Source organism: Hakea prostrata, chromosome 9, assembly GCF_041222555.1.
Source record: "Hakea prostrata isolate BN-2017 chromosome 9, UWA_Hpros_2, whole genome shotgun sequence".
Taxonomy (NCBI): domain Eukaryota; kingdom Viridiplantae; phylum Streptophyta; class Magnoliopsida; order Proteales; family Proteaceae; genus Hakea; species Hakea prostrata.
This window is the reverse complement of record NC_142608.1, coordinates 7188469-7214748: the sequence shown is the minus strand read 5'-3', so window position 1 is coordinate 7214748 and position 26280 is coordinate 7188469. Positions and strand designations below refer to the sequence as shown.

Sequence of the window (26280 nt, the reverse complement as noted above, 5' to 3'; positions counted from 1 at the left end):
AATACCAACAAGCAAGACTTTGGGTTATACCAAGAAGGTCCCACAAAGTATCCTGCAATGATTATAAGGTAATACCTGAGGAGAACCTACCTGCTGAACATAGATTGACGATCCTTAACATTAGGGTACAAAACATTTGCCTTAAATGGATAGTCATGATTCCTATCAATGATAAAAGGATCAATCAAAGAAAGTGGGATTTTGACAGAGAAAGTAATACAATATGGAATGAGATGACAGCTTGAATTAAGAGTCTCAAGAGGCACCAAGATAATCAAAAGGTATATGTAACCCCTCAACGGGGGTCATGTCATAAAATGATGATGTTCAAACAGCATAAAAATTGAGAATAGTAGAGAGAATAGTAGAGCAAGCAGGAGCAAAGAAATATGAGGATCTTCAGTATAAACCTGAAATGAAGAGACGGGACAGCTCTAAAACGAAAGAGAAGGTAAATAAAGATCTGGACAACATTAGATGTACTTAAGATAACGATGGTATAACATTCTGGGGAATGGGCGTATCAAGAAGAAAAGAAAAATAAATTTTCTTCTCAAACATCAACTTGATAAAAAAAAAAAAATCCCTCCAATAATAGGGCATCCGAAGTATGAATCAATCACCCATACACCAGTTGGCATAGATATATACACGAACTTTGAGGCATTAGAAATTAAAGAAGCATTAAGGAAGATAATCATAGTCAAGGCCCCAGAGTCTGATGAGGTACAAATAGGAATATGGAGAAGCTTGAGAATTTATGATTTATCTTGGTCAATAAACGTGTTTAACAAGATAATGAACACAAGGAAAAAGCTAGACGATTGGAGAAGTATTTTAATTCCAATTTATGTAAGAAAACAGTGATATCATGAACTCCAATAATATAGAGGCATTAACCTAATGACTCATATGGAAGATGGTTATCAAATCCCAATTGAGAAAAGAACTTCCAATTTATAAAAGAAAACAGTGATATCATGAACTGCCCCTATATACAGGCATTCACCTAATGAGTCATATTGGAAATGATTATCAAATCCCAATTGAGAAAAGAAACTACTAATTTGGAGTATTGGTCTATGCCAAGAAGATCTACAATGGTGGCTATATTCTTACTTGGGAGATTGATGGAAAGATACAAAGAGGACAGGAAAGACCTCCATATGGTCTCAATTGCCTAGAAGAAGCCTGCAATGAAGTCCCTAGAGAGTTAATCTAGCATTTACTAGAAAAAGAGGGGTGGCATGTAAATATGCAAAATAAATAAAGATGTGTATGACGGTGTGTCGTTTGGTGGCTAACATAAGCATTGTGAGGGGTCAAGGTGTAATAATTTCCAATAAAAAGGAATTTACAAGGATCAGCCTTAAGCCTTTATCTCTTTGTACATCATGGATCATTAACAAAAGGAATATAAGAGGAGTTACCAGGCTTATGCTTTTTGCTCATTACAGTGTTTTTGGAGTTGTGGAACCAACTTGGTACAATAGGTCTTGAAGTAGAATGACAGAATATGTAGCATTTAGCTTTAACCACTATGACCGTCAATGAAGTGGCTAATATTAATGGGAGGGAGATTTAACAGAGCTATTATCTTGCAGAGTTAGTCTTGATTAGAGATAAAAGAGGTGATGTATGGGACGTTGTTGCCTGTAAAAGACTATAACCGGATGGATGAAGCAGGAAGGTGTCCAGAGTATTGTGTGATAAACGCCTCCTTCCTTACAACTTTAAGGAGTGCAATAAAAAAAACTGAGCAGGTATGATGAATGGTAAAGAACATTGGTTAATTAAGAGGCATCACATAGATAGGCCGTGTGTAGCAGATATGAGTGCATCAAAATGGATGTGCAGCAATTCTAGGAAGGAGAGAAGTATGGAATGGCAAACTAAAATGAGTTGTGAGATCTCTTATTCATGATCAACAAAAGCCTTGGGATGCTCTATCATAGAGGATGGATACTTGAACATTTCATAACATAACCATGTTCAACAAAAGCCTTGGGATGCTCTTAGCATAGAGGATGGATACTTGAACATCTCACATGTTAATTGTATTACGTTGAAACAAATTAGTATCAATGACAAGGTACAACACAATCCTACAAATGCATAGGACTGCGGATAGATCATAACTTAAGAATTGGGTGCAAGATTAAAGTGATACAATCCACATGGTACAGTTCAATAGTATTAGAGAGAGAGAGAGTCTGGTATTTCACAACTAATAACTCCATTTCAATGATTTCTATCCACCAAGAATAGAAATGGTGGTTGTTCAAATTGTTCAACCAGAAGAAGTGTAACCAGTCAGGGTGATGACGTCTCAATTAACAATGGCTATTGTGGATAGTGAACAATCAACTCAGTGGAGGAGATGGTTTTAGGGCACTGCAAGAACAGATTTAAAATCCAATAGAAAACTAGAATTTTTATTCTCCACATAAACAACAAAAGGTAGTAATTAGAACCCTTCTCTGAAAAAGGGCCCTCCTCAGTCCCCAAACCTTAATTTTCCCAGGTATAGTTCTGTAAGCACCACAACTCCTTCAAATCTACAGGAAAGTATCACCCAAAAATAAAACCAAATCTTGCTAGCAAAGAAAAGTTTGTTACTCTATCTAGTATATACTAGAAAAGTACCACCCTCACTGAAAATGTTCAGTAAAAGGCAGGACAAGTACTTATTGAACTCCAAAGTTCTCATCCAGGCAATTACTTAATGGGTAAGACCATACGTACAATCAACGCAATCAACGCAAATAGATAGCAATAAGAACTCATCAAGGCAAGGCCATTAGAGACCATAACATAAAGAGAGCAACGCATCATTAAGTACAAACTATTTCGAGAAGGAAAAGAATGCTACAAAAAAAGGATAAAAATGAACAGATCCAAACACTTAAAGCAAAAGAAACTCAATTAAAATAAGTGAAAATAAAATTACTTCTCTACTTTAACAAGTATGACTTCACAACTAGTGACACTAAGTCTAGTATAAGTAAACAACGCAAAGCACAACTCAATTCGGGAGGATGAAACATCACCTATCATCAATGAGACCCCATAGAAAAGGAACAACTTCCTGTCTTGCGTCATTTATCTACACACCACCCCCAAAAAAAAAATGGATTACCTGCCCATGTCCCTATCATTTTTTCCGGTTGTACGCTTCCTGAAACAGCTTGGTCTGCTCCCCCATTAGCTCCATACGCTTACAGAAAAGATCAATTTCTTCCCTTCGGAGCTCACGCCATTTCTTTTCCAGTTCGTTCAATTGTGAACTGCTGAGCAGACGGAAACCTTCTTTCACAAAACTGTCTCCCATTCTTGGCATGCTCATAAACGAAGCCTCTTTGGGAGCCTGGAATGACTCGACGAGATGTGGAAACATAGACCAATCGATTTCCTCGTCGTCCTTCACTGCACCCTTTGAAACCTCTGACTTCGCAGCACCCTTTGGAACCTCAGATTTTGCAGAACCCTTCGAAACCTCTGACTTTGCAGCCCCCTTTGGAACATCTGAAAGTTGAATAGCTTTTGATTGGGGCGAACCAGCAGCAATTTTAGCTGCACGAGACACACCCAAATTTCCATTGCTAGCACTATGATCGTTGATCGCGTCGTCGGAACCCCATATTTTCTTAGACAACTCGAAAGACTTGTGTTCATGAGGTTTTGAGAAATGGGGGTCCTCCCCTTCCCTAGCCCTAGCGGTATTATTCATATACTTCTTCTTCAGCCTTCGGATCTTGTCATACAATTGATTCCGGGAGACATCGAAATGGAGGGATTTCTTAATGAAATCATGAAAGGTATTCATATCCATAACAGGGTCCGTCCCTTTCTTGGAGTAGTAATCGAGCATGCCCTTCAAAACGGCAAGCTCATCATCCTCGGTCCAAAGCCTCTGAAAAAGCTGCTTCTTCTTATCGTCGCCAGGTTTCTTCTCAGTATCCTCAGAGATCCCGGCGTCATCCTCATCATCCACAGACTTCTTTTTCTTTTTCTTGGAATCTTTGTTGTCATCCTTGTCTGACTCGATAGGTCGCTTAACTGGGACAGTAGACTTGGCCTGGGGGGCGGACGGAGTGGATGGATTCGCCTGTGGCTTCTTGGACTTCGCGCCGTCGTCCATAGGCTTGGAAGAAATGGGTTTTATGTTTGGATCGATTCGAGAGGGGTGGCCAAACTTGTCTGGAGGAGGATCAGAATCAGATCCAGATTCTGTACCAGACTCTTCATCGTCGGAGGATGCGCTTTTAGGAACAGATCGGGTGACCGGAGTTTGAACAAGTTTCTTACCAGAAGATAATTTGTCGTCATCTCCTTCTTCGTCTTCTTCGTCTTCTTCATCTTCTTCTTCTTCTTCTTCGTCACCGTCCTCCTCCTCTTCCTCAGATGTAGAAGCAGCTGGGGGATCTTCAAGGGGAGATGGGCGTTTTGGAGCCATTTCTCTCCCTGTTCTTCGAAGCTGCGCAAGCAGAAAGGGTTTCGGAAAGGCACAGGAAGGCAGGCTCTTGGGGCAATCGTGTATTTATGAATTAGGGTTCACAGTTGCGCAAGAAACAAGGGTTTCGGAACCGCCGAGGAGGAAAGAAGCTCAAGGGTTTCCAATAGCCAAGAATTAGGGCTTTTGGGCTGGGCTTAAGAGAGCGGAGACCATCATCACCGTTAAGGATGGTGCTCATCTCGCTGGAGTCCAACTATCGACACGTGATCTAACACGCGCTGATCTGTTCTACCTTCTACGCATCATATCAAGACTGGCCAAAAAAACCCTAACTCAGTAACTCAAATCTATTGAAGCGGTAAGGCTAAGGAGGAGGGATTGCAAGCCTCCACAAACCAAGGATTGGAAATGGGCTATTCAGTCGTGCACGCAATTGATTAGGCCCTCCTTACTAGGCGGTTTGCAACAAAGTTAGATTTGTGCCAAACGAGCCCAGTAATGAATATCAACATGGGAAGCTCACGAGCCCAGAAATGAATTGTGCCTCCTTTGAACTGAAATGTCAATAATTTGCAGAACCATTGGTTCAAAGGTGATGCCTTCCTCTATCAAACTTCTAAAACGTAGGGGGGCTAAGAATCCATACTGTTCTGGCGAATTCGCATCCTATTAGGTGATGATCTGTCAATTTCATTGTGTGTTGCACTTTGAATAGCCTGGATTTAAAGGAAGTGTGTTTTCTAAAACTCTTCTCCAATGGCTAAATCTTTTGTGCATATTCGCCAAAGATAATGTTTAATCTTGGGCAGCATTGGGCATGTCCAAACTAACCTCCATGTATCCTCCTCAATTGTTCTTCATTGTGACTGATGTGAGGAAGATTGTAAAGCTTGTTGACCATCTTTCCAATACATGTTGGTGTAATACATGGTTTTAACTAAGAAAATACCATTGGAGGATGCATCCCAGATTTGGAAGTCTTTACTCGAGAAAAGGTCAATATGGACACTCTAAATGGCTAACACTTCAGCCGGAGAGAGAAGTCTGGTAGCAAATGACCGTTCCACTTCCTTTCTTGCTAATCTATTAGTTTTGAGACCTAACGAATTTTACAATGGGGAGGTTTAGGAGATTGGATATTGTTACCTGGAAGAGAAGTTACACATCCATCATTCCATACTTCAATTTGGTCCCCCTTTTCCATTCTCCAAATTAGGTTTCTTTCCAAAATCTTCCTACTGCACCAAGCCCATGAGGGCATGGGCTGCTGTCCCACTTTGGCATATGCATGAAGGATGTGGTTGGGAAATAAACTACCTTGATGAAGCTTGCCCATGTTTGGTTCCTCCCACAATCTACAAGCCACTTTGGTGAGAAGAACTAGGTTTTGAGTTTCAAAAATCGAGTCCACGCTTAGCCTTTGATTTGCACAACCTGTTCCACACTACCTAGTGCAGTTTGCAGTTGTCATCATTCTTCCCCTAGTAAAAATTCACCGAGCACTTCTAAATTTGATCATGGACTACTTGGAATCTTGAAGATGGGATCCTGCGAATCATGGAAGGGCGAAAGCAATTGATTTTAACAAAATCTCTTTTCCCGCGAAGGAAAGGAGTTTCACCTTCAAATTTTCAAATTTTTTGCATATCCTATCCTTTAAATAGGAGAAACCTTGAGTTTTGAAAATGTCAATTTCAAGGACTTTAAGAGCTCACAGTCAATGCATTGGGATGGTCCTCAAGTTCATGTAAGATCCTTCAATAGATTGTTGAAGGTGGTGAGACAATGCCACGGAGCAACCACTTGAAAAACCCCTCCTAGAGTGATTTTGGGGGTGGGGTCAATTGGGTGGTTACCACAGATGACCACCCTTGGTGTCCGCGGGTGAAAAATGACAATTTCGGGATTTTAGTTTGTGAACTATATTTAAAACCGATTTAGCCCTAAAACATATTATTTCCCCATCCGTTAGAGAATTCCAGTACGTGTCAAAGTGTTAAGGGAATTTCATAGTATGCCAGATGGCACTTTGTAAATGAGTTTATTATTTTCCTATATATCTGTTTATATCTATAAATAAGATGAACCACTTCCAATTAAATTAATCTGAAGATTCCTTACATGGAATCGAGCACTGGTTCAATCCATTTGGGACTTTTGGGTGTCCTTTTTGGTCTTTTCACTCTTTTTTTGTCTAGGGTTTTCCAAACGTTAGCTTCTTGATTTGTTCTTCCAATTTCTTGCTGATGGTGCTGCCATGGCGTCTAGATCTCCTCTCTTTGCTTCCTCCTTCCCTAGTTCGATTGTACCTCTCTCAAATATTCTCCATTTTCTCTTGATTAAGCTTTCCTCTACCAATTACCTTGTGTGGCGATCCCAATTTATGCCGGTCTTACGGAGTTCTGGTTTACTTGGGTTGATTGATGGTTCTTTTGCTTGTCCAACGGAATTTCTTCCTGATTCCTATGTTGATCCGACATTTTTGGCTTGGCATAATCAGGATCAAACACTGTTGAGTTGGATTCTTTCCTCTCTTACCGAGGATGTACATACCCAGGTTGTTGGTCTTTCTTCTGCGTCTGAGGTATGGTTGTTTCTTGAGGCTGCCTATGCTTCTCACTCTCAAACATGTGTGATGCAACTCCGCTTATCTCTTCACAATTCGAAAAAGGGATATGATTCTATGGAGGCTTATTTACTTCAGTTGAAGAGGATTTTTGACCAGTTAGCTCTTGCTGGTAAGCCTGTTTCTGAGGATGAAATGGTTCTTTTTAGGGATAATTACTATTGCCCCCCTATACTTTGATTTTATTACTAATGTATCCCCTGTATTTTGCAAAATTACTAATCCAACCTTTTACTTTGTCTATAATTACTAATGCCCCCCTATTGTTAAGTTCTGTTAGTTTACTGATGATGTGGCATCTCCATATTTTTTAAAAATCCCAAAATACCCTTTTACTTATCTCTTTACTTATTTACCCTTTTGTCAAGTTATAGTAATACCCTTAATTAATTGTAGATAAAAAAATAATCATAATCTTTTTTACTCTAAAAAAAAATCACCAAAATAAAGAAATAATAGTTGAATAAAATTAAAATAGAAACCGAAGAGGAGGGAAGATAGAATTCAACTCAAATTTGGAAACTGAATATCACCTACTTCGTTAATTCCTTCTCTGACAAGATTTTGTGGTTTCGTCAATGGTGGGTTAGTAAGCTGTTAAAAGTCTAAACTCCCATGGGGAGGTGTTACGTTTCGTTTCCAATATTAAAAAAGCACCAGTCCCCCCCAAAAAAAAAAATTTGTGGTTTTCTTCCCTACGTATGCTAGAGGAGAAGGTGGGAAACCAAATCGAATTTGAATTTTGCCAATTTCTTTAATTCAAAATAAATAAGTTTAGTGAAGGAGGAAAACCAATATTTTTTTAATTCAAAATAAATGAAGTTAGGGTAAAATTGACATTTAATCTGGTTTTTATAAATGGGGTAGTATCGTCTTTTGATTTCTTAATTTTAATGAAGGACAAAGTGGACATTACATAATCAAACTTAACGGCTACTTAACACCGTTATAAGGAAGGGGGCAACAGTAATTTTGTAAAGAACAGGGTTTTATTAGTAATAAGATCAAAGTACAGGGGGGCAACAGTAATTATCCCTTCTTTTTACTCTTGGTGGCCTTGGATTCGAGTTTTCTTCTTTTGTTACTTCGATTACCACTAGCGAATCTGTTGTTCGAATGCATGAGTTACATGGCCTTTTGCTTAGTGAGGAGATTCGAACTTCATCTGTTCTTCAAGAAATCACTAATGTTGGAGTGAATGATTCTGCTTCTACATTCAGTTCTCTCTCTGTCTCTGCTACTTCTTCACGGCATCTATCTATAAACAGATCTTCTCGTGCAGGCCCTTTTCAAGGCTCTTTCGTGGGAATAATCGTGGTGGTTATCCAAATAGTCGTGATGGTTATCAAAATTTTCGTGGTGGTTCTTTTGGCACTTTATGTCAGATTTTTGGTCATGGAGGATGTTTGTAAAATAAAAATAATCGCAAGCGCACGGTATCATGTAGCTAACCGGTCGATCTTAAGGAGATATGTCACTTGGAATTTAATCTCTTAATGGTAATGCGAAAGTGCAATGATTCAAAGATTTTATTAATTAATTAAATTAAACGAGCGGTCCTAATCCATACATCGATCTAATGCAATCGAATTGAGACGAAAAATAAAGCAAACATAACCAACACATAATTAATTTAGGCAGAAAAAAATGCATGCGAACAATAAATAAATAAAAATAAAGGGAAGTGATCTTGAGTGTCAACTCTAGATCTTGGGAAGGGGAATATAATTATAATGACTTTGACCGTGGACCCAATATACTGCTTCTATATGTTTTTTACACTGATGAATGAATATGAAATTATCTAGAATCATGCTTTACCTATGCTTTGTTGAATCATGATATGCTATGGTTTGAATGTGGGTTAACAAAGTTATGCATGGACTTGACCCGGGGTTGTGACTTGACCATTGCCCTCTGAACCTTAGAATGGACATGTAGTTTAGGATGTATATCCAAGATGTCTACTTGCACATGTTAGGTATTAGCCCATCATGTTGTTAGCTTATTGGCAGGGGTATTGAGGCCGAGTGACCTGTGGTAGCGATATTGGGTTGGTGGGCACCCTAGACTGGTAATCAACCCATGAGGGGACACAGACACACTGTGGGCCATTCATTAGTAGGATTGCATATGCATGGTAGTGTTGGGCTCGTGGGTGCTCAAGACTGGTAACCAATCAGTGAAAGGAAATGAGAGCTTCCCCCCTCCCCCCACAATCATATGTGGATGACCAATAGGGTTAAGGAGATCCGTAGTTGTAGTTGATCCTATCCATATTATTTTCTAGGAGGGGTGTGGGAGAATCCCTCCACCCATGGTATGAGAGGATTTAAAAAAGATATTTATGTCATTTGACTTTAATGAGGGTAATATAAACATTTCACACATCAGTTTACATAATCTTGGATGGAACGTTATGAGTATGCAACTTGTAACCTTTGAAGTGTGCAATCTGTAATTTAAGACACTAAATCATATAATCTAGAGTTAAAGCCTTAAAGCATTCAATCTATAATTTTCTCTAAGATTTATGAATGTCTATGAAATGGTTTGATTACTCCCATTGCTATTAAAGCCTTCCCCCCCCCCCCCCCCCTTTTCCCTAACCCCCAAAAAATATGAATTAATTTTTTTTTTTCTTTTAATGATATTGTGGACCTTGCAAATACTCATTCTTCTTATTATCTTGTTTTAAATCTTTTAGAGTTGGGATTTTTTTTTATCATAACTTGAAAGATTTCATTGAATGCAAATGTAGATCTACTTCCAACATTATACTAAGGTGGTTTAAATTTCAATTAATCAGGTGACTACTTTTTGAGATTCTTTTAAAGCTGTTACAATAACCCTCCACAAAACCTTGAATTTGGTAGCTTTTGATTAATCAATGGTGTAATTAATAGACCACTTTGTTGATATATAATTAAATTAATAATTTTATTTCATCAAAGTCAGGATGGCCGAGTGGTCTAAGGCGCCAGACTCAAGTTCTGGTCCTCGTGAGAGGGCGTGGGTTCAAATCCCACTTCTGACAATTTGATTTTTTGGATTTGTCACATATGATACCTCTTTCTTACCGATTAAGTTACTTATTTAGATATATTTTTCTTATTTTATAATTTTTTACTTGTGATAAAAATGGTAAAGATGTAAACATGTATTCAATGTATTCATTCCCATTTAGAAGAATTTACTTAAGAAAACAAATATCCAATTATCATCCGAATCTGACAAAATCCGTCCGAAAACTGATACAATATTATCTGATTCCGTCCGATTATAATAAGATGTATATATGGTATTACCACTATCCGAATCCGGTCTGTTTACACCCCTACTTTTGGGTAGCTAAGGCATTGACCAGGGTCAGCTTGGATGCTGCAAAAGCATAAAGGGGTTGTTTCAGGGCAACTTAATTCACTTTTACAAAAGTTCTTGCCTTCAAATTATTCACAGGCCTACTAAAGTAAACGCTATTCGTTAAATGAAGGAATCCTAAGATATCAGATTCTAAGATAACAAGAATTTTTGGCACGGAACAAACTCTAGAAAACAAGAGTCGAATAGTCTGATCAATGGTCAGATCAGATTCTAGGATAAGAAGAATTTTTGACATGGAACAAAACAAAATCAGAATAGTTGGAGCTTAGTAAGTTTTTAGAGCCTCATCCCTTTCCATATTTACCATCATGGAGTATTTTGCTAATTCAAATTTGTCAAGTTCTTAATTTGTTTTAATTATCGTCAAACCAATAGATGGTAGCTCTCCAATGAGGGTTCAATCTGGTGTGCTTTTACAGGTTCTAAAAAAACATCTGGATTCAATTTTTAAGAAAACAAATAAAAATTAATAGATGTTATAAATAATATTAAGAACAAATTGCACTAGTACCCCAAAATGGAGGCTTTAAAGCACTGACACCCCACTTTATGTTTAAGAAGCACAGAGACCTCAAAATTAGATTTTTATTGAATACATTTGTCAAATTTATCACCGAAAGGGGAGCACCATTTACTAATAAGGGGAAGGCCAGAGCGCGCTAGTTAAATTACTGTTTATAACTGATTATAATAAACAAATTTTTAAAGGTTTTTAGTGAAAATTTTGAAAAATTTATTTAATAAAAATCTAATTTTGGGGTCTATGTGCTTTTTAAACATAAAGTGGAGGTGTCAGTGCTTTAAGGCCTCCATTTGGGGTGCCAGTGCAATTTGCTCTAAAGATTATGATTACTTCCAAAGATCAAACCAAGAAAAATACCATACATAGTAGTGGATCTGACAAAATCTCATTGCTCTGAATTGATCTCAAGATGTAATAGATGGATGACTTCAATGAACAACCAAATTCGTACCTCTCTTTCTTTTTCTTCATCTTCTTCTTCTTCCTTCTCTTTTGTTTCTAGCTTTCTCTCTTAAGCGACACTCGTAGCAGCTCTCCTAAGGAGAAAGGCGAGAAACAATGAAATCCGAAGAAAAAAAAAAAAAATCCCCTCAATCACCGTCAAAGGCACCTACTTTCAAAATAATTTTTCTTTCCCTTTTTATTTTTATATATTTTTTTATTTAGTTTTTAACTTAGCAGCTCTTTAAGTTGGGTTGAAACTCTTGGCAACCCCTATTAAGTGTGGAATATTACCTGATTGCCTTCTTTTCACAAAATTATCCGTTATCCCCTGTTAAGTGAGCCTACCTTTTTTGTTAACTTTGAAATTGGAATGACCATTTTGCCCATGGGAGTATAATGATTAAATTACCCTTCATACCCAACTCTTAGGAGGAAGAAGAGATTCTCTCTTCACCCATCCTCAACCTACATGTTGCTTCTTGCAGAATACCTAACATCGCCGGCTCCCTACAGGAACCACCATCCATTGCAGAAAATCTCTCTCTCTCTCTCTAAATGCACTAAGAGAACCGGACCTTCTCAAATAAGGCAACTCCCTTTAGAAGAGAAAATTTCTATTGTTGTTCACTCATTCACACTAGATATAGAAATCACCCAAAAATCAATCTAGATCCAGTTCTTGATGCGCTTTTTCTTATTGCAACTAAACATACAAAGGTTACAGACTACTTGAGAAAGAGAATTTCCTTCGCAACTTCCCCATCTCATAAAAAACAAGATAAAATAGAGAAGAGGGCTTGGACTGTAGAATACGCCTATACAATGGTTATGCCAAACTGTTTTTGAGACTTCCAAACTAGTAGGAACCACCTAAACTAGGGTTAACTAGGTTTAGCTTAGTAAATTGCCACACATAGGTACTCTTTGGCGAGTAGTCTTCGAACTATCCGCTTGGTATTCCTCGGAGAATGGTTACTAGCCTAGCCACAACAATAATAAGCCTTGCCCCAACTAAATGTGGTCGGTTACATGGATTCTTGCCTTCCAATCAGTTCTGTCATGTTAGATATAAGGCCTAAGATATGCATATCATTTCTCACCACTTCTCTTAAGGTTATCTTAGGTCTGCCTCTAATTCTTTTAGTTTATTTAATTTTGATTATATCACTTCTCCATACGGAGGCATTTATGGGTCTCCGTTGAACATGGTCGTACCACCTTAAACGACTTTCTCAAAGTTTATCACTTATGCGAGTAACTCCTATATCAACTCTGATATGATCATTCTTTATCTTATCCTAGTTTTGCCACTCATCCATCTTAGTATCTTCGTTTCAACTATATTGAGGTTATCTATATAATTATTTTTAATAGCTAGCCCAATACTCTATACCATACATTATGGCCGGTCGAATGACGGTTCTAGAGAATCTTCTATTAAGCTTTAATGGAATATGTACGTCGATCACACAAGACCCTAGACACATCTTTCCAGAGTATCAATGCCTTCCTCCAAAGCATGAAGCATTGCCAATTGTAATGTGAAGGATGAGTTGTTTAAATTTGAAAACTCAATATTCTCGTTAATTTGATAATGCTTCTCCCTGACAAATTTGATTGTGGATGAAACTCCATCCAGGCTGTTTACTCAAACTAATCTTATTAAGGTTTGTGAAATAGAATTGGGCAGAACTAGGAGTTTTATTTTGTAAATCTATAAACTATTAAACCAATAACGGTAAATATAAAAACAGTTATTAACACATATACCTTACCCTTTAGACTATTGGATATAATAACAATGACATGGTACAAGTCTAAACGATAGAAAGGATGTTAAGGCCATAAAAATTTGCCCTTAATTATTTTTTCTAAGAATATTAAATGTCATTAGATTTTAAATTGTCAAAGTAATTCTAGAAAAACATCCTCTGCTGTGCACAAGTGCACTACCACAAAGTGACACGTGTAATATACTGAATAGAATGCTAAAACTAAAAGACTAATTTCAAGTGAGAAAAACATAGATCTCAAACCCATTTACCATATATTCACCCGTATCTTAAAACCCCAGTCTAAGACTCTTCAATTCCTCCCACTATTTTCGACTCAACACTTCCATCCGGCGCCGACGATTTCACCACCAGTCCTCTATTTCTAGTCCGATCAAGAAACCCATCCGGCATCAAAGCTTCGAGATCGAAATCATCCGTTGTGGATTCGAAGACCGTTTGTCACTCTACGGCGGAGGACTTCGCATCACCCACAAGAATCACTGGCGACTCCTCTCAAGCCCTTCGGCTATCTTTGTTGTCTACTTCATCGGGAAACTCCCTTGCTTCCAAGCTCAATAACATAAAATCGTTACAAAAACCAACTAATTGACTCATATGGTAGAAAAAAATCAAACCCTCATTTTCCCTCCCATCACTGGCTTCCTCCATGATGTCTACTGAGACATCTCAGATCTCAGCGATGGCATCTTTTCAGGTCCATCGTTTGTTGAAGCCGTCGCTGCTAAAGTCCGAGGGTTGGGTAAAACATTGGCTGATCGAGTCTGAGAGAAGAAACGGTTAACAATAGATCATATTGCTATTGAAAATTAAACAACAATTCTTTTAAAACTTTAATTTAATACTTAAAGGATAGATAAGCCGTCTTCCTGTTGAGAAATCTAAACCAAAGAAAGAATCCCAAGTCCCAAGGTGGAGTTGAGTTTAAATAGGTGGCTCTCGTTTGGATTTTTTAGAAACGGTCGGAGATATGTTAATGTGTCTCAAATCTAGATTTTTTCCACTTTGAATTTAATTTTTTAATCTTAGACTTCCATTGAGTATATTATACGTGTCACTTTTTGATGGTGCACTGCTGTGCACAAAGAGATGTGCACAGCAGAGAGGATGTTTGTCCTAGTAATCCTACTCTCTTACAACCAAAAACGGATGAAAAAAAGAAAAAAAAAGAAAAAAAAAAGAATTTATGTGGAATTAGGTTTCGTTAGTGATAAATACGATATAAGAGAGAATTTTTACAACTCCCTGTTCCAGGAGAAACATGGAGAATTCTTCACGTCTGTGCTCGGCCGACTGTTCTCAATGGGGATGGTGGACAAACGTGGACGAACTTCCGGACGAGTGCCTGGCCATTGTGTTCGAGTTTCTGGACTCGATTGACCGCAAGAACTGCTCTATCGTCTGCCATCGTTGGCTCCGCATAGAGGGTCAGAGCCGACGTCACCTCGGTGTTGAAACCATACCCCACAAATCCGATGATCTTCTCTTCCACCCGGACATTCCCTCTCTCTTGACTCGATTCGATTCCCTTACCTCACTCGCACTCCAATTCGTCAACATCGACGACGATGATCTCGTCCTCATCTCTCTTCGCTGTCGCAAACTAACCAGACTAAGGCTTCGTTGTTGCAGACGTTTAACCAATGCAGGGTTAGCCGATTTTGCCTTGAATTGCAAGGGTTTGAAAGAATTTGATGCCCAGCGTTGCGATTTTGGTGCCGAGGGCATCAACGCTATCGTCAATAATTCTTCCTTCCTCGAACATCTCACCGCCCTGAATCTCAACGGCTTTGCTGTTGCCAATGCCATGTCGTCGTCGTCTATAGGTCCAGGCGTGGCTGCTTCCTCTCTCAAGACTATCTGCATCGGTGAAGGACTTTACAGAGGGATGCCAATCGCCCAATGTTTTGTACCTTTGATTATCGCTTCTAAGAATCTTACGACTTTGAAGGTCTACAACTGCTCTGGGAATTGGGATAAGGTGTTCGAAGCCATGGTAAAACAACAAGTGACAGGTTTGGTCGAGATCCAACTCACGAGACTCGGAATAAGCGATGCTGCTCTGGTTTCTATATCTAATTTCTTGGATTTGGAGATGTTGCGTCTCTCTGCAAATGTGAACTGTACGAATGCAGGGCTCGCGTACATCGCTAATTGCTGCAAGCGTCTAAGAAAACTCTACATAAAAAATTCGTCGAGATTATCTGATGAAATAAGTGATGAGGGCATCACTGCTATTGCCAAAGAGTGCCCTAAACTTGAGGAATTGATTCTAGTGCGTGTGAATATTACTTCTTTGAGTTTGAACATGCTCGCTCAGAATTGCCCAAACCTGGAGAGGTTAGCACTGTGCTGGAACGACACAGTTCATGATGCCGAGATGAGATTAATCGCTGCTAATTTCATGGCGTTGAAATATCTTAATATCTGTGATTGTGGGATCACCGATCAAGGAGTGCTAGCGCTTTCTAGTGGTTGCCCTAATTTGCTTCATCTAGAGATTATAAATTGCATCGCAACAACTCCGGATGGACTGGATCAGTTGGAGGCGGAGCGGGATTCCTTGGTCGTCGATTACCGCCCATAACTGCCTTTGTTTCGGTAATTAGCTTAAATCATACTTTTGAGAATTGTCACTACACCATCTTGATCCTTTAATGGTCATCTTCTTGGTTTTTGAATTTAATAATATGGCTGCACGTATGGGAGATTCAACTACTTCATGAAATTGCCTTTGAAAAAAAATATTTTTTTGCCAGATGTCTTATTAATATCTGTTTGGTTGTAAAATATCCTGGATTCATGAAATCTATAGATTCCAATATAAGTATAAAATTGATGAAATTTACAAATTTACACAGAACTTCAATCAATTTAAGGCTTAAGGCTAACCAAATAGTTAATTTTTTGAACCATGAATCCATATATTTGGAATCTATAGATTTGAAATCTTTTTTCATTTCAATTCCTTGGATTCTTGTAATAAAAAAGGCCTTTACAATTTCAGGAATAAAATATTTACCATGATGACATATCATCTTGTTCAACAATTTCAATGAAGAGAAAAAAAAAATCACTTACACGCAGAATAGAGCTCTGAGAACAATCAAACAAATTCCTCTGAACAGTAACTAATGGTGAATAAAATTTTCAATTCAATCTCTTTTTTCTTTTCCCCCTCCATTACAAACTAAAAGAATCTTAAAATTCATAATGCAAAATCCCCCGTAAAGGCCGGTACAAAATAAAGTAGGAATGTCGAATACTTTGATTGACTAGGCGATGTTAGTTTCAGGTGGTTGTAATGTGTACTGATAGTTTTACCGTAAAACTTTAAGAACCTTAATTTCAAACATCAAGGAACGGTGACCTCCATCACATAGCGATTTTTCTTCTCTGCCATCTTTTGTTGTGGTGTGCTAAAGCAGGAAGACTTAGAAGCACACCATCTCGTGTCATAAACTCAAGAAAAGGAGCATAAAAGTACACTTTAGCATTTTCACCATGTAAGATCCACATATTCACATCAAACAAGTTTTGATCCCAACAAAAAAGCACATAGTATAGAAAACAACTCAAGATGGTTTTTCATTAAGTAAACAAGTGACCTAGAATGGTCATCGACAGAAATCATATGATATCTGAAACCAACTTCGAAGAAATAAGGTATGGCTCCTAAACGTCAGGATGTACTAATACACAAGGAAAAGCACGCCTATTATTGACTCTACGAGATAACTCACACGGTGGAGCTTTCTAAATTGACACGAGTAACATTCTAAAATAAATAAAGACTGAAAAGTAGAATGTAACTTCTTGTAAACTATCCAAGGATTGGTGATGAAGACAACAACAGATTTGATGAGGAGAAACAACAATAGCACATGTAATAGAAAGAGACTATGTATCCTCAAGTAATAAACTCAAACGGTGATATAAGTAGGAATGCTCTCCCTAGCCGAACCCATAATTTGGGTCCTAAAGCCCAACCCATAATTTGGGTCCTAAAGCCCAACCAAAGTGGCGCACCTAGTGGGTTGACCAAACCCTACAAGGGGTATAATGGTAATTTTCTCACTTCTTTTGCTAATTATTTTAGTCCAATAATATTTGTCTTATTTTTGTGAGTTGACATGTGATTTTACTTCTTTAATTTGGTTAACAATAAGAGTCCTAGTTAGAGTGCAAGTCCAGATTGGAATCTATTTTAAATTAAGATTCCTTTTGGATTAGCTATTATTATGCAAGTTTTTTTCTTTTATTTGTGGTTATTATTTAATTTAGTTGTAAAGAGAATCCGAGTCTATAAAGGACTCCCTAGTTGAGTCAAGTTCTGTTTCCTAATTAGAGTTTAAGTCTTTTCTCCACTTGTAAAGCTATCCCACCCATCTCATTGTAAAGTTAAGTTGAATTGAATACAAGAATATGAATTTGAGGGAATTGACTCTGGTCTTCTTAAGGGGGTCATGACCAGAGCATCTTCTTCAAGTTCCAACAAGTTCTACCAATCTCCAACATTGGTTCAACAAACCCGCAGCATCTACAAGTACAGCAGGCCCCCTTCCGCCTTCTCTCTCACTTGCAATCCCCTCCCCCCAACCCATTCCCTCTCTTGTGCAAGCTTCCCCACCCTCAGCTGCCCCAAGCCTCCTCCCACCCCTGCCATAAACCTAAGACCCCTCCCCCACCCTTGCAGCAACCCTAGGACCACCCCCACCCTCCCCCTTCCCTCTTTCTACCCTTCGGTCCCCTCTTTACCCGTTCATTCTTGTGGCAGATCTAAAATCCCAAAAAGAAAAGAGAAGAAAAGAAAAGAAAGAAAGAGAAGAGAAGAGATCAAGAGAGTGCCCAAGATACCTTCCCAAGACTGGGTATCACTTAAACCTCTCATTACCCAATTGCATGTTTCCTTGATCACCCTAGAGTAAGACTGGGTATCACTAAACACACCACATGTTTCTTTCTTTTTTTCTTTTTTGGTACAATGGGGCTTTATTAAGCCGGGGGATGGGGATATTAAATTATTAATATGCCTCAGCAGTCGAACCCACGACCTCTTCACTAAGAGGTGTTGGTTTCAACCACTAGAACAGCTCGGCGTTGGCACACCACATGTTTCTTTATTACAACCCATATTGATTTTGGGCATCTCAAAACCATCCCATAAGGATTTGTTAAACAGTAACCATCCCAAAACCAATCCATACCAAATTTGTCTGATGCGTTACAGTTATATTGATGCTGCTCTTGACTAAACCTCATTTTGTGCTGAAGATGATGAATCCTGCAAAAAGGGTTAGACGCGGGCCGGCTAGAGTACTGGGCAACCGCCTCCAATGGCTTAGTCAGACAATGAACAAATTAAAGTCCCGTGCAAATATTACACAAGACTATGCTCAGAATGTATTGGATGGTTACTAGAGGGGGGTGTCTCAGTATTTATACTGTAAGTATTACCTTTTATGTACTTGGTAAGTTTACTCGACGAAGGCTGTTGTTTCTCCTGACATTATGCCTCCTAGTCATTGGTCCTGCTCGATCGGTGATTGGAGTTGACCTTCTCCATTGAGAATGGTTGTCATGTTAGTCCAACGTACGTTACGCCTTGATCAAGCTGGTCAGTTCTTGTCCCGACTGTGTGGTGTGAGGAGCCCCGGTCGGGTAGGAAATTTCCGTATCATTGTCCATCCCTAACTATCTCAAACCGTACTTATATAGACCCCTAATTCACCCCATTCCTTTTGCTACCTACCTTAGCTCGTCTCATACTTCACTACAAAACCTTAAACCCATTCCACATTTTTCTGTTAACCAAATCCTACAACCCATTTAAATTCTCGTTAATCCCAAGCTTTATCCAGAACCCTAATTTTCCCCCATCATAACTTTTCCATCTAGGTTTGTTAAAATGCCTTATTCCTAGATTTGATAATTACTTTGCTGGTTCGCAATAGGAAATGATTCAGGGCAAAACTTAATTCTAGGGACACAATAAAAAAACCACTCCAAAAACCTGGAATTTGGGATTTTTATAATAACTTGAAAGATTTCAATTCATGCAAATATAGGTTTACTTCAAACATTATACTAAGGTGGTTAAAATTTTAATTAATCAGGTGACTTTTTGTTGAGATTTTTTTAAAAGCTGTTACATTAACCACTCCAGAAAACCTTGAATTTGGTCGCTTTTGACAGAGTTACAGTGAAATTAATAGACCACATTGTTCTGGTTAATATAACTAAATTTTACAAATTAAGTTCAACAATGTCAGGGTGGCCGAGTGGTCTAAGGCGCCAGACTCAACCTTTAATTTTAAGGATTTGTTGTATTTTACACAACCTTCTTCATTCAAAATTTACTTTTGGGTGGCTGTTCAGCTTGGATGCTACAAGAGCATAAAGGGTTCATTCCAGGCAACTTAATTCACTTTTACAGAAAAGGAATAGAATCCCAAAAAATCTTACGACTACCTTGTAAGTTGCCACTTTGCTCAACTTTCTACAATTTCACGAAAAAACCATATGGAAATAAATAACAGAAGACATAGACTCATCAAAATTCGGCTCAGATTGTTATCACTTGAGGCAAAGTAGACACCTTTGTTCAAAATTTCTTTCTGTGGGACATTTATTAGTTCGGATATCAGGTAACGGAGGAAACTAATGGCTACTCATAAAGCTTGACATGAACTCATCGCATCCAATACCTAAAGGAGAATTCAATTGAGCAAGAAATTCCACCAGTGAACTATTCTGTCTAAATGTAGTGAAATGAAACACACATTTATTATATGAGAGATAGTATTTATAACCAATACAAGTATACTGTCTAGGCTAACGTACACTTGGATGTACAATACTACTCTTAACACACTGGGGTAGACATCATAAGCTTGTCCCGAAGAGCAAGAAACCAAACCCGAGGCAAGCCCTTGGTGAGAAGATCAGCAAGTTGATCTGTCACACCCCACCCGCCGTTCTTGGTTACCCGCCTGACAACCTGTGGGAGTGATCCGTCACAGGATCCACGATTTTAGTCTATCAACAACAATAAATACAAATAAAGACAACCAAGAGCAATAATAGTTCAATTAATGAATTCAAGGATTACAGGAGTCCAAATACTCCAATCAAATAATCAATGAAAGAATAATAAATCAAAAGAATACGAGTTCAGCGGAAGCAATAAAAAAGAGTTAAATTATTTTCTTTCTAGTTTCCTTCTCTAAAGCTAAGTAATGTTTTTCATGAATCTCTAGAAAAGGGGTCCTCCAGTTCTTCTCCATTCGTTGAGCGAACTGCCTGGCAACTTGTCTCCTTTGCCCATCAATGGGTATGATAAGTGCTTTCCATACACTCACAGGCGCTCCCGCACAGACTATCTCCATTTCCCATTGTCGGTGCCACATCTTCTTCATACGGGAAGATTCCTTCATAGGAAACCAATCTATCTTCCGACACATTTCCTCCATCTGCACAGACTAACAAAACATATACAAATAAAGGAATGAGTTCTGGAGAACTCACTAAGAACAATAACAATTCCCATCCATATGTCCAACAAATCAGAAATGCATATATGATATGTATGAGTGCAAAGTATGAATGCTGCTAAGATCTAACTATGCAAGTCTCTAATAGTTGACATGCTTTAAGATATAACACCAGCCTTCCTCTAGGTAGGTCTAGTCACTCTGATCCGGCAAGGACTAGTTACCTCTGTAGGGATCCTGGGTAAAATGGAAAGTCCACACCTGGCTCTCAAACCATGGCTGGGGTTAAATCAACACTCTCTCACCACGACCATTGGCAATGAGTACGGGCGCATGTCGGGGTTTCTAATCCAATGCAAGGTCATACAAGTAACATACTACATGAAGTCCAGATACATCCCTATGGCACCAACCAACTCGGTTCAGTATCCTTCGCAACCTAGGAATGAGAATTCTCACGGGCTGGCTACCGCTATTGGACTTCATTCCATAACCCTATGGTCATCCACATATTGTTGGGGCGGAATGCTCTCATGACTCCTCATGACACCTGGTCCGTTCCTTGGACGTCCATGAGCCCAACCCTAACATATGCAACCCTACCATTTATATGACTAACAATGGACCATCGTCACATCATTGTCATCACGGGTCATCCGGTTTCAATTCCCCTACCGAAAGGGTAGTATCATGTGGGGTACCTAGCCATGCAACTCTAGACTCTACTTAAGAATGTCATCCAATAGTTATGACAGTGCTGAAGACATCAGCAGGCATGTGTCTCATACCACAGCCTTCTGATATTCCAAGCTAAGATATCAAATTAGAATATCTACTCCATCAGAACCACGTACTATCAACCAACATCATATCACATTAATAATCAACAAAGTGCATGTATAAACAATACAAGTAGCAGTTATATAACAAGATCAGCAGATGAAACATGGTTACAATAGCATATGAAATGAAAGATTAATGATAACAGACACTGGACTAGCATGTTCAAATCAATTCATAAAGACAGGATTGTATGCCCTTACTTGCATATAAGTAATTCGTCTGTAAAATGTAATCCATAAACAATTATAAAACTTTCTCTTCAAACAGAGGACACCTATACACAGGGTTACAATAAGGTATAAGTCAAATGAATCAAATCGGATCAAAACCAAAAGCCATTGGGTCATTGGAAACCAGCCGGTCGCTCGGGCCGGTCGCTTAGGTTGAGCGACCGCCCCAAAAACAAAGAGTTTTCAATCCAAAACTCAGGCTTTTGATCATCCAATTTCAATCCGAATTTTGGATGATCATAATCCGAATCTCAAATCTATTACTCCCATAACCACTGGTGATACTAAACCTAAACGAAGACATCAATTTGGTTATCCAGAAACCTCCCTCTTGATTAGATTAGTCCTTTTCACGAAAGCAGGGTTTCGTTTTCAGATCTGATCTCACCAAGATTAATAAAAAGGTAGGCGGTGCAATAGAAGGATCAAGAACAACCAAAGGGAAACACTAATCTACTTTTATCATAGCAAGTGGTGAAGCATAAGTGAACAGGGAATCGCTTATCTCAACTAGATTGACTATGGATGACAGTAGAACCTTTTGGGACTCTAACAACACTTTAGATCTGCTTTCAGCACTTCTCCACAGCCGTCTAACCTCCAAAAATGGTAACCACGAATAAAATATTTGTAAAGTAGGCGAGGGTTACTATTTATAGGAGTCAGGGGGGAAAATATGGCAAAATCCCACAACCAGAATCAGGCGGTAGCTTGGTTCAATCGACCGCCACTAGCAACCGCCCCCATGTATATTGCTATACAAGGGTGCTTTGCTAGGGGGGTTGATGTCCAAGTACAACCTAGCCCTAATGAAAACATGGGGAAGATCTTACCTTCATTGCAGACATATCCAGCATCACTTGTCTTCTAGAAATCCAACTGCCAAGCAAGGCAGGCTCTTTAGTCAGAGAATCCAGATCCATGGGTTCAGGGTATGGATCATGGACTTCTATCCGGACACTCCACAAATTTACCCGACTAAACCTTTGGGTTCTCAGACCTGCAATACGGATCCCGAGTTAGAAATACGGGGGTTGTTACATGATCAATAGTGGAAACATAACAAACAACAAGCTGACGTGAAGAAACAAGATCGCGAACAAAATGAAAATCAATTTCAACATGTTTTGTCCGAGCATGAAAAATAGGATTCAAAGTCATATAGGTAGCACTTATGTTATCACACAATATCATAGGAGCAGTGGGAAGAAATGCACCAATCTCTCCAAATAGGGAGCGAATCCATAAGAGTTCCATAGCAACATACACAATAGCACGATACTCAACCTCTGTGGAAGAACGTGAAATAGTGCGCTGCTTGTGAGAACTCCAAGAGATGAGATGATTGCCAAGAAAAACACTAAATCTAGTGGTAGAACGTCAATCATCGGGACACCAGCCCAGTCAGCATCAGAGTACCCAGTAAGAGACATAGAAGACTGGTGGGAAAAGAAGAAACCCATATCAATAGTACCACACAAATAACGCAAAATCCCCTTGACAGCACTCCAATGAGTGTTAGTGGGAGAATGTATAAACTGAGCAACATGACTAACCGCATAACCAATATATGGGCGTGTGTTTGCCAAATACTGTAGAGCACCAACAACATGTCGATATTCAGTACCATTAGGTAAAGGGGAACCATCCATAAAAGAAAGAGTGACACCAAAAGCAAAAGGGGTAGCAATAGGCTTGGCAGTGCTCATCTTGGCATGATCCAATAAATCAGTGACATACTTCTTCAGAGATAAAAACAAACCCTCAGTAGAACAACTTACTTCAATCCCCAAAAAATAATGAAGATCCCCTAAATCTTTGATTGCAAAAGCAGTAGCAAGTGTCTTAATAAGAGTAGAAATAGCTTCCAAGATATTACCAGTGACGAGAATATCATCAACATAGATCAACACATATAAAGTAACTGAAGAATTTGTATAATAATACAAAGAAGTATCAGTTTGAGAATCAATAAAGCCATGAGATGTGATGAAAGTAGTAAGTTTATTGTACCAAGCACGGGGCGCCTGTTTCAAACCATATAAAGATTTGTGAAGATGGCAAACATGATGAGGAAAAGTAGGATCAACAAAGCTAGAGGGTTGCTCCATAAAGACATTTTCCTCAAGATCCCCATGTAGAAAAGCATTAGAATGGACAAATTGTTTGAAATAGCAAGTGATAATATGAGACGAATAGTTGTATGTTTAACAACATGACTATAAGTATCTCCAAAATCAAAACTAGGGTGTTGATGGAACCCTTTAGCTACCAAACGGGCTTTATAGCGCTCTACGGACCCATCGGATTTCCTTTTAATCCGAAAAACCCACTTAGAATATTGGAGGACCAAAATGTGATTGGATTCAAAGGAAGACGTGGTTTTAAAGAACCAATGTAGGAGCGTGTAACCATGAGATGATTACTAGCAACATTAGAAATACTAGTGTGAGCAATGGTAGAAGAAGAAGCACATGGTTCCCTACCTGACGCTACGCACAACGTAGGAGCCATTACTAAAGTTGATGTTGTAACACAGCTTGGGTTACTTGGCAGCTCAAAAGTGGGCTCAGGTGAAACACTTGATGAAGGCCCATGAAGTAAAGAATTTCGACATGAAGCAGAGTTGGTTTGAGGCCCAACCAACAAACCTAATGGTGTCTCGCTTAAAAAAGGCCCAGCTGGAAAACCTAAAGTAGGCCCATCAACAAGAGCAAGCGATCCAATAGGGGATGGGGAGTTTTCATTAATTGCTATTGTAGGCCCATGAGTGCCATTACAATAAGGCTTTACAACTGCAGTATCAGCTAAAATTATAGAAGGATTAGACATAGGAATCCAAGTTTCAAAAGAAACCATAGAAGATGAATTTACAATACCCTCAAACGGAAATTGTGATTCCACAAAAATAACATGCTGCAAGATATATGATAAGCATGCATTTACCATTATTTATTTGATTTAATTCCCCATACTTATTTAATTAAAGAGATCTAATTGAGTATTTTTGTGTATTTTTCAGGAATAAGGAGATTTTGGATATTAGAGATAATATGGAGTAAAGTTGGTAAATATATTAGATATTGGTGGATTTTAAATCATGGCATTCAATCTTGCTGCTCAAGAAATCATGAAAAGTGAGATCTTAGCCAAATTGGAAATAGGTGGAGGTCTAAGGAACAAAATTGGTAATAAATCTGAAAATCGGGTAAACAGACCTACCTTCAGTATTTTGGGCATATCTCTCTCGTATGAGCTTGGATTTCGATGATTCAAGATTCTATGGAACGATATTGAAAAGTGGCCCAATTTATGCATTGTCCAACGGATATTCACTGGACTGCAATTAAGCGTATTCTTCGCTATCTTTGTGGCACTGTTTCTCATGGCATATATTTCAATCGCCAATCTACTATTTCCTTGACTGCCTTTTCTGATGCTGATTGGGCTGGGTGTCCGGATGATAGACGCTCGACTACTGGATATTGTGTCTATATGGGTTCTCATCTCATCTCTTGGGGCTCACGCAAGCAACGAAATGTTTCTCGTTCTTCTACTGAGGCTGAGTATCGTGCTATTGCTGCTGCTTCAACAGAGCTTCTTTGGTTACGATCTCTATTAGGTGAGATTGGAGCATTTCTTCCCACCGCTCCTGTGATTTGGTGTGATAATATTGGGGCCACGTATATGACAGCCAATCCAGTTTTTCATTCACGCACCAAACACATTGAGATTGATTTCCATTTTGTTCGTGACTTGGTGGCCACTAAGCAGCTTATTGTTCGGTATATTTCCTCTTTGGATCAGATAGCGGATACTTTTACCAAGGGGTTACCTCATTCACGTTTTCTTCTACTCCGGGACAAGCTTACGGTTCAGGATCCGTTACGCTTGCGGGGGCATGTAAAGGAGAGATCAACCGTACAGCTGTCCTCTAGCTGATCACAGTTATCTCAATTATCCTATAAATACATGTAATGTGTTATTCATTGAATATATTGGAAAACATCATTTCATCACCTTTGATAGAGTACAGACGGCTATTGATCATAAATTATAGAGACCCGCAGGATTAGGGTGATGAGTTTTTTTTTAAAAAATATTTTATTATTTTTTTCTTGTGAACCTCACATAGTTTGCCTTTGATCCCTCTCTAATGCTTAATCATCACAATTTTGCTTAATTAATGCTTCTTAAGTGGAAAAAATTTACTAAGTCTGAAAACCAACTGTAGTACCCTGCCATAGGGATTTTTATCACCTCTGGAGTTGAAAAGAGTAAAGGAGAGAGACCCCAGAGAAGAGAGAGGATATTTGGGAATGAAATGGTTAAAGATTGTAAAATTGTCAACCATAGGATTAGAATAAGACAAGTGTTCATCATCTAACGGTCAACTGAAGAAAACATGAGGGTGTTAGAACAGAAAGTGATAAAAATCCGTGCCAGAGAGAACCCGAGCATGGTTGACGAATTTTTTTTTTTTTTTGA

General features: G+C 38.7%; 1 protein-coding gene, 1 non-coding gene and 1 pseudogene across 2 annotated transcripts; 2 read left to right on the top strand and 1 right to left on the bottom strand.

Moving 5' to 3' along the window:
• Nucleotides 1–2770: 2770 nt before the first annotated feature.
• On the bottom strand, nucleotides 2771–4673 carry LOC149004387 (STOREKEEPER protein-like). Its single transcript, XM_089168902.1, has one exon. It carries the CDS (start codon nucleotides 4454–4456, stop codon nucleotides 3155–3157), a length of 1302 nt encoding a protein of 433 aa, XP_089025028.1. The 5' UTR covers nucleotides 4457–4673; the 3' UTR covers nucleotides 2771–3154.
• A 5362-nt stretch (nucleotides 4674–10035) lies between these two features.
• TRNAL-CAA (transfer RNA leucine (anticodon CAA)) lies at nucleotides 10036–10119 on the top strand. Its single transcript has one exon. It is a non-coding gene; the product is annotated as a tRNA-Leu (tRNA).
• Nucleotides 10120–14487: 4368 nt separating this feature from the next.
• On the top strand, nucleotides 14488–15813 carry LOC149004385 (F-box protein At1g47056 pseudogene; annotated as a pseudogene).
• Nucleotides 15814–26280: the final 10467 nt, after the last annotated feature.